Source organism: Pygoscelis adeliae, unplaced genomic scaffold (genome assembly GCF_000699105.1).
Source record: "Pygoscelis adeliae isolate BGI_AS28 unplaced genomic scaffold, ASM69910v1 Scaffold7, whole genome shotgun sequence".
NCBI lineage: Eukaryota > Metazoa > Chordata > Aves > Sphenisciformes > Spheniscidae > Pygoscelis > Pygoscelis adeliae.
Window position 1 is genome coordinate 3,025,976 of NW_008825268.1, and position 13,283 is coordinate 3,039,258.

Sequence of the window (13,283 nt, forward strand, 5' to 3'; positions counted from 1 at the left end):
TGTGTCACTAAAGAGACTGTGACATTAAAGACTAATGTATATAATTCTTGGAACAGCTCTGAGAGCTCAGACCTAAAAGAAAGAAATTATGCAAGATTTTACAAGAATTTTAAGAGTGATTCTTATTAACAGATGAGAAGAAACATGAAAAAAGAGACTGGACTCCAGGGGCTGATAAGTAGAGGCCATAAAAGAACATTAAAATTAAAGTCAACTTATAAGCTTTTAAATGACCTTATCAACAACTAAGATTCTTTCCAATCAATACAGATTACTTTCCTTCCATAATGCTAAGTGACTTAATAGGTGTTTTTAGAGCAGACCTGTGTTTAGGAAGGGCTGTGTTCATTTTGTCATGAAAGAACTGTTTGAGTACATTATGCAGTCCTTGAAGGTAATTATGACCTGCCCGGACAAACCCCAAAACATTCTGCTTTTTCCATCTACTCACTTCCTTTTGCTTTTTGCCTCTTGCCACACTGTTCAATGTGCTGTTTTCTCGCAGAGAGTCCACTGTGTCTCCATACAGGAGTTTGATGGCCCGGACCAGGCGAGCACAGGACCGGCTGTGATGGAGGTAGCAGTGTGGGTGACAGTAGTCAATGTGGGTACATATGAAACTTTGCTGGTTGCATAATAGGATCATAACCTTGAAAAGAAAAAAAGAGAATAGTTACCTATAGAAAAGGGAGTTACACAAAGAACAGCCTAGGGCAGCCAGTGATGGGGACAGTCAAACTAACTTTTCCACAGCCTAGCTGGGAGGCATGAAGCTCAACACAGCTTTTTGAAAAGGTATATGTGTCTGTGCAAAGCTCCACACTTGCACAAGATTTACAAACTAGCTAGGCATGGCTAAAGAAACATCAGTGTTAACAAACCAGACAAAGAGACAGAGCTGCTGTAGGTGTGTATGTTTGGCTGGCGGCAAGATTAAGGCCGAGGAGAACAGTATTCTCTCAGTTTGCAGAAAAGCTGTTGTACCGCCACTCCGAGATGAGGGCTTTGACTGGAAGTTGTCAACTACATAATCATCATTAAAGCTGCAAACCCACCAGGTTCGGGGGTTAGTTTCCTTCAAGGAATGGGAAAGGAAATGTCTCAGTATGCTCTCAAGTAGGAATAAACTGTGCCAGTTGTTCTGCATATGCTTCCCTCACTGTGCTTGGGTAGGCCCATCCAGCCTAGCTTTATGTTAGCTGGCTCAGTTACTATTTCTAGTGGTGTTGCCATATGGCAGCAAGGAGCTGTAAAACCCATCTAAGAAACAGAGTAAATATTTGGGCATTTAGCTATTCTGAGCCCTGCCTTGCTGCAGCAACACTCCTATTAGTCCCTAAACTAATTAATTAAAGACAGCCTTAGGTATGTCTACACTTCAGTGACTGTTCTCTGATGTAACTCAGAGGGTTTCTTCCCAGAAGAGCAGAGCTCACGCCAGCAGCTCTTTGTACATTGGTCTTCATGTCACACACAAACCCAGCCACTTAGCAGCACTCTGAGGAAAGCACACAGGCATCCCCAAGCCATTCACACTGTAGGTCAGAACTGGCCTTTATGAATCCTTCTCGTCATCCCACAACCTAGTGCAGAAATACCCAGAACTACCAGAAAGAAGCTATCCCACCTTTTCCATACATTTATTGTCCATGCAGCTGCAGTCTGCTGGCTCTCTCAAGTAAGTCTGCCACATCACTCTCAACCCTCAAATATTTAGGCTTCCAAAAAGTCAGGACCTTAATTTAAAACAAATCTGTGCTGCATATGTGGGATTCTTGTCTTTGCCTGCCTGTTCTGGCCTCATGTTATTTTGGGGTCAATCAGGAATAACTCAAGCGACTAGTGTTGTATCAATGTGCAAATGGTATAAATCTGATCAGCATTGTATAGCCTCTACCCAACCTCTGGTCCACTGTTATAACTTGTAGTTACAATACACTGACATAGAGTGAGGACATCACGCTCCGGGCTGCCGTAAAGGACGGGTAAAGGAAATGCTGGTGCATGCATAGAAGTAACTGGAAATAGTGACCCTTTTGAGGGGTTTTCTCATGACCGTTAAGTAAAGCAGGTTTTTGTTTTGCCTGTAGTTTTAGTGACCATCCACCCACACCTTCTTTCCAACAAACAAAAAGAGAAAGTTCTCATGCGATATTGGTACTTGCGTGGCATTAACTGGAACAGGTGATTTTCCAAATCTTCCTTTCTCCTATGCAGGCTAATCACATGTAAAGTGAGGCAAACATCTCAAGTACCCTTCAGTTTATGCCTTGTATTTATGAGTCCATGCATCTTTCCACATTGAGCAAAGGCACCATGATTTATCCCAAGCTGCTAGCCAGGGAGATGCCTTTATCCTCTAGCAATTAATCACCTAGTACACACTTTCTTGTCTAACATGCTCAGTTTAGCACACTGGAATTTCCAAATCTGACAGAGAAGCGGGGTGGTCCAGGGACTGAGGTACTAGCTTGGAAGACATGACATTCAAGTTCCCCGCCTTGCCACCCTCTTCCAAAAAAGACTGCTTTTCAAATCAAGAACTGCTTCTGACATCACAGTATTAGATTAATCTTGTTCTTGCCCACACCCCATAGGAATGGGCCAGTTGACAGCAGACTGTGTGAAATACTTGGGGGAAAGAGGGGGATATCAGCTCATTATTGGCAGCTGTCTTTCCCAAAAGCAACTCAGAAGTCAAAAGGCATCTGTCCTCATACACACATGCAGGATACAATCAACCTGTATACAGGGAGTCAATCCAACTTTTCCGCAAAGCACGTGCACATGGGCACACTGACCGTACTGCATCATCACAGAGTGTCATGAGGCAACAGAGGTAGAGGTGTACAGTCCTTGGATACCAGTGGATTGAAAGGTGTAGACTTGCCCAGTTGGCTTTTGGCATGTCTAAATCATGTGTACAGAGATCACCAAAACACATATTTTAGGCCCTGTACGAACAAACCACATTTGCACTGTTGTAGTCCCTGTCTGTTGGATAGAGTCAAAACTACACAAGGCTCTGTTGGGTTAGACATTCTGATAGAATGCATCTAATGGAATCAAAGAAAACATTCCAAAAGTATTTTTTTCCTCACAAGGTGCATAATTAAGCTCATTGCCATAGAGTAAATGGAGACAAAAATACATCAATTGGCTCAAAAAGGTTGGAAAAACTCCCTGAGGAAAAATCTTCCAGTAGTTAGCAAACATAGTGGTCACAACAGAACCTCCAGCTGAAGTAGCTTCTAAAATGCCATTTCCCAGAAGCTGGGAGCCCAGGTCACACTGTAGTCCATTCTGTTACTCTTTCTGAACTACCCGCTACTAGCCGTGCTGGAGACAAGATACTGAGCTAATGGATTTCTCAGCTGAGGTAGCATGGCTGTCCCTGCACGCCTAGAGAGAAATAGTCCCTTTTCCCTTACAAACTAAATATATGAAATGGACAGAGGGAGCAAGACAAAAACTTTCTGGTTTTAGTCCATTTTAGAAATGGCAAACAGACGATTTCCAAATGTCGCAGCTTACTTACTTACACTTGAGATCTTTGATGCTACATGGAGAAAGCACAGATTGTGATCTGGTTATTGCCAGCACAAAGGTTTTCCTACTGAAAATGCCATCCTTGAGAGCGCTGCTGTTACTCATACTTACGTGCAGCCACGACATGTTCCGATGATAGTTCTCCTCCGTGCCTGTGTTGCTCAGCACCTCGGGCTCAATGCTAGGTTCGCTCGCGCTCCAAGGGCTCCCTTCTTCAAAAGAAAAATACCCAAAAGGTCGTTGTTTTTATTGCTCCCTATGTGCTTAAAGACTAGGGACAGCACTTGTAAGCCAGGCCAGCCTTGTGGGAACAGACCAGAGTACACAGAATATGCCACACTGGAAAGACTGCATTTGGACACCCCTCCCCAATCCTTGTGTCGTGCTGGCTTGACAATTACAAGAACCATTTAGACTTGGTTAACAGGCCATCTTGTCAGTAGCAAACACTACTCCCTCCCCACTTTTTTCTTTAATGGAAGGGGAGAAGGTAAATGAAAAACATCAGAAACAAATTCTTTGCACCATTCAGATGCTGCAAATGGTTGGTTTAGTGATCTGCATTGACTGGGCTCTGTGGTTAAAAATGTCAACAAAAATCCAACCAGAAGTGGCATCCAACTGGAAATGCCAATGGGCAAAGTCACTGCTAATTGCCCATGGAAACTGCTAATGTCATGGGGATGAAAGGGGAAAAAAATCCTGATGCTAGCACACTAGTTCTACAGAACTCAGCCAAGGGAGAGATTTCTCTGAGAACTTCACTGATCCCTGTGTTTCCTCTAGCCATTTCATAACCTATGGGCCTCCTATAATACTAACATTAATGCTGTTAAGAGATGGCTGGGGCTGAACTCCGGTTAATCCTTTCTTTCTCCTCTTTAAGTGAACCGTGACTTGCCAAAGTCTACAGAACAGGCAATCCCACTCTCCATATTCACCTAATGAAGCATCTTTTGGGCAACATAAAAATGACCATTAAGCTTCAGAGGTTATTTCAGCTCCGAATGTGTCCAAACCGTAGTTTTTGGTTAACACCCCTACCAGAGGGAGCCCCTTTAGTTCAACTGTGATGGAGATTTCTCATGGCAGGATGCACATTTGGTTTCCATAAGATAACTATATGGGGATCCATCTTTTGAAGACTAAGGCAGGCATCTGTAAACTCTAAAAATATATGTATATGCCAATATGTAGAAATATAGTATGTAGCATGTACATGTTATGTTCTACATATAGGAATATATATATTACATGTCACACAACATGCCTATGACATCATATGCTACATAGAATATGAAGTGCATGTCTGTACATATATATATCCTATTTATTAATATGGACAATAAAATATCATATATGCATATGACCTCATGTATTCATTATACCGTATGATTTAGGGGTGTGTGTATGTGCATACACACACGTGTATGTGCTCCCCTAAAGATAGCATGCGTTTGGCTGGCAGGCACCAGCATTCCAAGAGTTCATGCTCTAACACGGAGCTCTGAATTGACAGCTTGTGCATGGAGCCGACGCTGCACCCAGGATTTGAACCATGTTCCTCCCAGGCCCTAGTTCAGGCAGTGCCTAAAGAGGACTCTAGGTTTTTCCTAGCCTGCTGGGGTGGGGGTCTCTTGTCATTTCTAGCTCTGCTGCAATCACATCAAGAGTTTAGGTCCTGCCTATTGTCCCCTCCCTTTCCACCCACTTGTCTAAGTTACCTATATCAGTGACAGTGTCCCTGCTGTGGGACAGCTGCAGCTCCTCATTCTCAGACTCTGAGTCCTGCCGTGATAACTTGGTGCTCTTTAGGCTGCCGGCCCGGCGAATGCTGGAAAGGGAACCCCCCTTCTTCACCCGGAAACTGCGGGTTCCTTTAATCTGGAGCAAGCGGGAGCCTCCTATCCTGATCTTCCTGCTGGGAACTGTATTAAAAGAATAAAAGAGGACTTTTTTCCCCTTAATTTTTCCCCATTTAAAAAAGAAAGATATCCTGGCCCTCCCCTCCCTCCCTCCCCTTTGCTGCCAGCCTGTATTGCAGCGTCTTTTCTTCTACCAAGGAATGTGGGGCCAGAGGCTCCCTCCAAAGCCACCGCCAATGCAGCTCTGTCAATCAGGCAGTAAAGATGCTTTACGGAAATGTGTTCAGCACCTCATTTCCCGGAGACCTGGTACGTCACCTCAGGCCTTGTCTGTATTTGGAATCAGCCCTCGTTCAACCACCAGCAAGTAGAGTCAGCTGCTCTAACAGAAACCCAAAACGTGGACAAGGAAAACCTACGATTCACACCAATTTGACTCAATTCCTGCCAGGAAACAGGATCTGCCCAATGGATGTAAATTGCAGTTTTCTTTGCCAGCCCCTGGGGTTTACATTAGTGCAGAATCACCTCTTGCTAGGGATAGATGGCTGAATCCCAAGCATGAACAAGGCACCATGGACAAACCTATTTTCCTGTGGGCCTGGGTTCTGTGAACCTCACTGAGCTCTGCAGTAGGATCAATTATTTATTCATACAGCACGTGTGACTGCAGAAGGGTACTTTGCTTTATGAGGTTAGCACGCAAGACTTCTTTGAAGTAAGATTTGCATAAATCCGTGTCTCTGCATGTTACTCTTCATCATTAGAATGCTTTAGAGGAAACAGGAGCACGTAGATCCTCTCCTTCAGACAAATCAGCAGCTTTCAGGCATTAACAACATCCATTGACACTCTGCATTTTTGATGAGCACAGACATGAAATGGTTCAATGTTCAAAGCACCAACCGTTTGCACTTTCATTCTCCTCTTAGTTCAAAGGCAGTACAAGGCAGTATGTCAGTCCAAATGTTGCAACACTCAGTCATTTTACTGCAGATCTAATCAGGCAAGGCCATGTGTGATTGATTACCTTTTGGTGTGTTGTTGAGAATGAACAGGATACAGCTTTTTGCATACCACTGGTAAGCAAAATCTTTTAATAGAATTGTATTTTGGCTTCAGGAAAAATCAAACACACCGTTACTCCTGAGAATGCCCATAATTCCTCCAGAACCCAATTCCCACTCCCATTTCCAGTGGCTAACGTCCTGGCCGAAGACAGCTGGATAGGTCTCATGAATCAGCTGGGCAAATCACTGTTGAGTGACCAGAGAATCTCCCTCCAAGTGACCATGCTGAGTTCCTTAGCAATCGCTACTGCTTGAATTCTGTTCAGATCAGCCTCAATACAGTGGCTCAGTTCCCCCGAATGTCAAACCGTTTAAGCACTTGTAACTACATTTCATGAAGTCTGCAGAATCCCATTTTAGTACCCAAATAGTACATATGATCCTCTGAGAGCCTGCATCTACCTAGCTTTAGTGTCTGTATTTCAGACCTACCTGGAGCAGATTCTATACAGTAAACTCGTAGCTTTTGGATAGCTGTTAAGCCACGCCTGGGGTGAGCAACGAGAGCAAAGTTTTTAACACTCCGGAAAAAATGAAAGGAAACAGATTAGTACTCATCAAAGAGGTTGAGATAAAGAAACCTGTCACTGCAGGCGAGAAAAATTTAGTTACATTCACACAACAACATTTTCTTATCTAGAAAAGTGTAGATTACGAAAGATGCCTCTGCATCTGTTATGTTTGGCCCAGGTGGATCCCCAGAAGAATATGCTGTGGCCAGAGAAAAGAACATAATTATTGTAATTTTAAAATATAACATCATCTTGCATTTATTTAGCTTCCAAAATACTGCAAATATATTTTTGCTAGAGTATATTAAGATTCAGCCTTCCTACCATCGTCACTTTTCCCATCTCTAAAATGTAGTAAAGAGGCAGCTTTAGTAAAGAAATACTACATGACAGCTTAGGGAAAAGGGAGAATAGGAAAAAAAACCAACTGAAACTGCAGGGAAAATAACAGAGTCAAGGATGCAGAAAGTGAACACTATCTTTGCAAATATAACCCAGTTCTGCATTATGCCTGTAGCACAGTAACACATGAAGGGAAAACCTAAGTCAGCACTGTCTCTAAGAAAAATAGCATAGTTAGAGACCAGCCACCAGCATTTTCCAGCAGGACTGCGTGCTCGTAGGCATTCTCCCACTCAGGTAACATCCCAGTGGATGGGACTGCTGCCTGAGAGGCTGAAAAGTGGTTTCAAGTAATTGTCATAACTATCTTCAAACAAAAAAACAACCCCAAAACCAAGCTTTTCCTCGTCTAAGTAGTTAGAGACATCTTATGCCACTGATCTTAGACTATCAGACAGATTATAAGGCTGTGTGCTTCCCTGGGCTGCCAATATGCCAAGGGTACAAAAAATGAGGTTGAGCATGAATTTATCTGGCTCACCTTTCTTAGGACACCTAGCTGTCCTCACAGGAGTAACTGTCCTACCTGACACAATTTTGGAGGCAGTTTTACACCATGTAAGTCTTGGAAGCAGTTCTAATATTTTCTCCAGTAATTGTGGCAGGGTCATAGCTGAAGACAACGCAAAATTTATCCAAAGCCCCCTGAAGTCAGTAAAGCCTCCTCTGAATCATTAATACACATTACAGTTCCTAGAGGATAACCAGCCACAGACGCCATCCTTTTCAAACAATCGTCAAACATTTATCCTTTTCAAACAATCATCAAAATTATCATTCAATAATTTATAGCACCTTTATAGCACCTTTATATAACTATTATGAGACAGAATTTAAACAGTTCTAGAAAACTTGTAAGAGGGAGAATCATTTACAGGTTACTGTCTGGCAGTTTAGCCTCTGATTGCAAATACGCACGATGACTGTATATTGTATTGCAACACTTGTACCATCAGAGAGTATGTGAGTTTTGCATGAGATGGCTCAAAAATGGAAACAATCTGCTGTTCTCAGCAAACACAGTGAGCTTGAGGTTTGCTTGTACAGTATACAGTATGTTGGTAACATTAATCTGCTAGCCATCAAAAGCCACATAGGTGTGTGTTTTTCATGTGGTAGCAAAGAATTCAAGAGATCAAGTGATCAAGCACTAATTCTGTGAGATGCCATGACTTCCAAAGCAGTACAGATTTTCACGGAAAGATCCCAATCTTCCCCCCCATCTGCGGTTTTCCCAAAACAAAAAACTGTAATCAGAATGAAAAACCAAACGAGAACACTTTTGATCTTTATTTTTAAAGTGAGTCAAATAGTGATGCTTCTCTCAGCACCTCACTGAGAGACAGTTTCAAACAAGGCATCCTCCTTTTTAGAAATCTTGCAATGCTCTCAATTGGTTTCAGTCATAGCAGTGTTTTATAAAATTTAACATCTTTGCTTCTCACATTTGTTATATTGAACCCTGAAGGCCAGAAGCGTCTCAGAAATGATTCAAAGCCATGTGACTCCATGGCTGCCTGCTTTTTAACACAGTCTATGCAAATGAAAACATAAAATCAAGCGCCACTTCACAAGCCCTGGGAATACAAAAGTTTTATTGTGCTGACAAACCTTTTTTCTCCTCGAAGCCAGCCTCAGATTTGAGGGTGTGGCTGCTGCTGTGCAGGGAATCCTTTGAATCTTCATTTTCATCCAGAACCCCAGCAAAGCTGATCTTTCTTTCATACCTGTGCCGGTCCATCTCAGGGTCCAGACGCAGCCTGCAGCTCTCCAGATCCTGTAGCAGAATGCAGACCACACAGACGTGCAAGCAGTATGAGCCCCCATGCTTTTCACTGCAACCATAGAAGCTTCAGGAAGAACTGCTTCAGATGGGAATTTATTTCTGTCACACAGTTCTCCATCCACCCTGCCACTTTCTAATCCAACTGCTCTTTGGGCTTGCAGGACGCTGAGCCACGCTGTCAGGATGGAAGAGTTAACAGGTGTTAACACGCATTTCTGGTTAACACTGCTGAGTGAATTGGCACCCTGTTTGCAGGCTCGTGAGAGGGAAAACACATAAATGGTCCCTAATGGATAGGGACCATAGGCTCATGAGGGGGAAAACACATAAATGGTCCCTAATGGATAGGTAGCAATAAAAGGTGGCTGTTGCCCAAGATGCTGGGTGGATGGTTAGGTCTCTACGCCAAAAGGCTCCCTGTGGTTGATTAGGGAATGCATTGCCACTGTACTCATCAGAGGCAGAAGAGCTGAGAGAAAGCTAGCTGACAGTGCGACAGCCATGACAGCCTGGCCCAGAGCAAGCTTTCTCTGTGCAGATCAGGCTGAAAGGACACAGTGGAAAACAGGGAGTAATAAAAATGTTGGCTGCACTTAAATTCTGGAAAATAAACAGTATTGCATCAGAGAGAAACTAGTTTGCACCATCATTTTCTCCTATTAACAGAAATGGCACCATTTGTGCCACTTACTGGATACCATTTTGGGCCAAAAAAGCAAAAGTCCTAAGATTCCACAAGTTATGGATTATCATCCGCTTTCTCTAACCACAGCTAGAAAGAGTGAAAGAAAGACTGTGAACTCCCACACTGGCAGACACAGTTAAAATGCTGGGCTCTTTAAGAACATCATTCATGCCTTTTGACTAGGGATGTCATCAACTTTGAGATCTCCCCACCCAAAATGTAACTAGCTGAAATCTAAGATTACACAAAGCTCCTTGCTGTGAGTAAACAGCTGATCAATGTGAATAACAACATCACCGAAATTATCCAAAATAGTTATTCCAGATAAATTCTGTAGGCTCAAGAGATCTCATATGGGAATTTGCATACAAAACTCCTATAGAAGTTACTGGGAGCTACTTGGGTAGTGACAAAGTCTGCTACTCTAAGAGTTGGTTTGAAAAAAAAAAGGTTTTCTCAAACATATATTCTAGACTGAGCTGTGCTGAAATGGGTTAACCAGCCTATCTAGCGCCAACTGAAGGTCCCAAACCATTTGCAGTCAGCTTTGCATCTCCAGGGAAAATTCTCATAAATGATTGTCAGAAAAGCTAAGAGTTGATTGCCATAAGGGAAACATTTTGACTTTGCTCAATAACAAATCCTGGGATATAGAAAGGTGGCCTAAAGTAATGATTTGTAGTATCTCTAGCATTGAAAACTTCCATGTAAATAGTTTAAAATATATCTAACACAGTTGAGGATATAAAACAAAGGCTAAAGCATTTCAAGATAAAAATCTGTGATCAAATCTGTCTGAATTACAGCAGCTTCATAAATTAGCATGCATAAACTGAGCCACACTAGCAGTACAGGTATATATATTCCTAGGGCGTGATCAGAGTTCCCCTCCCTGGCATGTTTAAACATGTTACTCCTCCCAGCTGTTTGTCAACATGCTTACATTGGAAATTGCTGCCCCCACAAATTAACTGATAGAATGAAACACATCCTCTTAGCACACAGTTAGTCTGACTCTATCTATCTTCAGCAACTGCTAAGCTAAAATGAATGACTTTCCATGACAGCAAATGACAAGTTCCAGTTCTCTGGCTCTACTGTGGCAGCAGTAGGCTTCAAGAGAATGTATTCATCACTCCCAGCCATTTGCAAAGTGAGCTTGTGTCTACTCCACCAGCTTCAGTAGAAGGCTTTGACTGAAACTTCAGTCATAGAATCATATAATCATAGAATCATTAAGGTTGGAAAAGACCTCTAAGATCATCGAGTCCAACCATCAACCCAACACCACCGTGCCCACTAAACCATGTCCCTAAGCGCCTCATCTACACCTCTTTTAAATACTTCCAGGGGTGGTGACTCAACCACTTCCCTGGGCAGCCTGTTCCAATGTTTAACCACTCTTTCAGTAAAGACATTTTTCCTCATGTCCAATCTAAACCCCCCCTGACGCAACTTGAGGCCATTTCCTCTCGTCCTATCGCCAGTTACTTGGGAGAAGAGACTGACACCCACCTCGCTACAACCTCCTTTTAGGTAGTTGTAGAGAGCGATGAGGTCTCCCCTGAGCCTCCTTTTCTCCAGGCTAAACAACCCCAGTTCCCTCAGCTGCTCCTCATAAGACTTGTTCTCCAGACCCCTCACCAGCCTCGTTGCCCTTCTCTGGTAGGCAGTCAGGACTGCCTACCTCACTCAAACATAGGTAAGGGTGCTTATGCCCTCGGTCTGGTAAGTCTGGATGGACTGTGGGTAGTTAAACTGGTTCACCACAACTAGTTCAGTTGCAAACGTTTCAGTTCTTCAAGGCTGCTAAGTCTGTGCTCATATCTATGGAACAGGCATGCCTGCAAACACCAATGGAAATGAGATTTGCTCTACTGGAATTTCATCTTAATGGACCATAATTATGTACCTTATTCTCTTGGAAAGGAAGCATCACTCCATAAATACAGAGACTTAGTATTTTAATCTGGAGTGTTGTTGGCTCTACCCCCTCCCGGTACAAAGTCAGAAGCAGCACTCTGTGGCCATTTTCTCTAATAGGCTCTTGCATAATGTGACCTTAAGGTTTCTTCTGCCTACGCATCACAGAATAATTCCTCCTCCTTTTCTCCCATATACAAGTCTGAAAAGCTATTAATCAGTTGCATTTCTATCTGGCACAAAAGAAAAAATTTCTGTTGACCTTCATTACTCAACATATTCTTAGTTCCAAGCCTAACTACTTTACTGAGATGAATTCTAAACCCTGGTATTATCCTGGTTTTGGATGCAGTCATTTATTACATGGTAAAAATATCAACAAAATGTTTAGGAAGAAAAAATCCTGTTTTTAAAAATGCCCTTCTTTGCATACCTGGGGGCTGAGTCACTTCATCATAGGTCATCTACAGCCTTTGAAACCAATTTCAGAACCTAATTACAATAATGCACAGCCAAATCAGCCTGTCAAGCACAATTGTTATCAGCAAAATTTGACCTCAGTCAGTCATTAACAAAAAACAGAATAGTAGGCCTAAATCCTTCATGTTCACTTGGAAACTTCTCATTCTTTCTTTATAATTTTTATCCTGATTTCCTAAAGAAATTAGGCTTAAAAGATGAAACTGCATGTCTGCCATTCAATTCTCATCTCATTCCATGTTAACCACCTCTGACGCTGATGGTCACCTTCAACACAATTTGACAAAAGATACCTGACTGCCTGTGTATTTTGTGAAACAACAGGCTGAAGGCAATGTTAAACTGCATTATTAGACATAAGAGAATCCACACAAGACTGAACCACTGGAAATCAGGTTTCATGGGTTCTGCTATTTACAAAATTAGTTGTTACCTAATCAGTCATTTAGCTTACTATTCATGCCAGGATTTGCCTGGGCCTCTCAGTCTCATGGACGTTTATATCTTTCCTTGCTTCGTCTCCATTTCTTTCCTTTCTTCCCCCAGTCCCTTCAATTCTGTTGTCTAACCCAAGCCAAAACTCTGCAACTTTTAAGCTCCAGAAAATTCTCTGTAAACCACCCTCTTCCTTTTCTCCTAACTGCCCTGTTCAGTTCTCTGCCAACTGGACCTCCTAATCAGTTAGGTAGCATGTGAGCTGTCACCTCCTGCAGTCCATCTCCCACATCTCTCAGGTCCCCCACACTCAGTTTCTTTATCCATCTGCTGCCCTCTTCTCTATTTTGAAACTTTCTTCAACTTCCAGGTCATGTTGTGCTTCCACAGTCTTATCTTCTTAATCAACCCATTTGATGTGCCCTGCCCATCTTCTATTCACCAGACAATGGCTCCTTTCTCCCTGCATCAGAGATCCACTTGAGTTATTACCCCACCCTACCTCTCCTCAGACAGGCACAGAGCACAATGACTTCCGTGGGCACGGCTCCCTCTCCAATATGTATTGTCCACTTA

General features: G+C 42.7%; 1 protein-coding gene across 1 annotated transcript in view; it reads right to left on the reverse strand.

Moving 5' to 3' along the window:
* Positions 1-13,283, reverse strand: part of UNC80 (unc-80 homolog (C. elegans)) — a 136,141-nt gene that overhangs the window by 59,309 nt on the left and 63,549 nt on the right. The window contains 5 exon segments of the mRNA XM_009329652.1: positions 452-649; positions 3,661-3,761; positions 9,010-9,175; positions 9,312-9,359; positions 10,082-10,101. Of these exon segments, the coding sequence (XP_009327927.1) occupies positions 452-649; positions 3,661-3,761; positions 9,010-9,175; positions 9,312-9,359; positions 10,082-10,101 (533 nt within the window).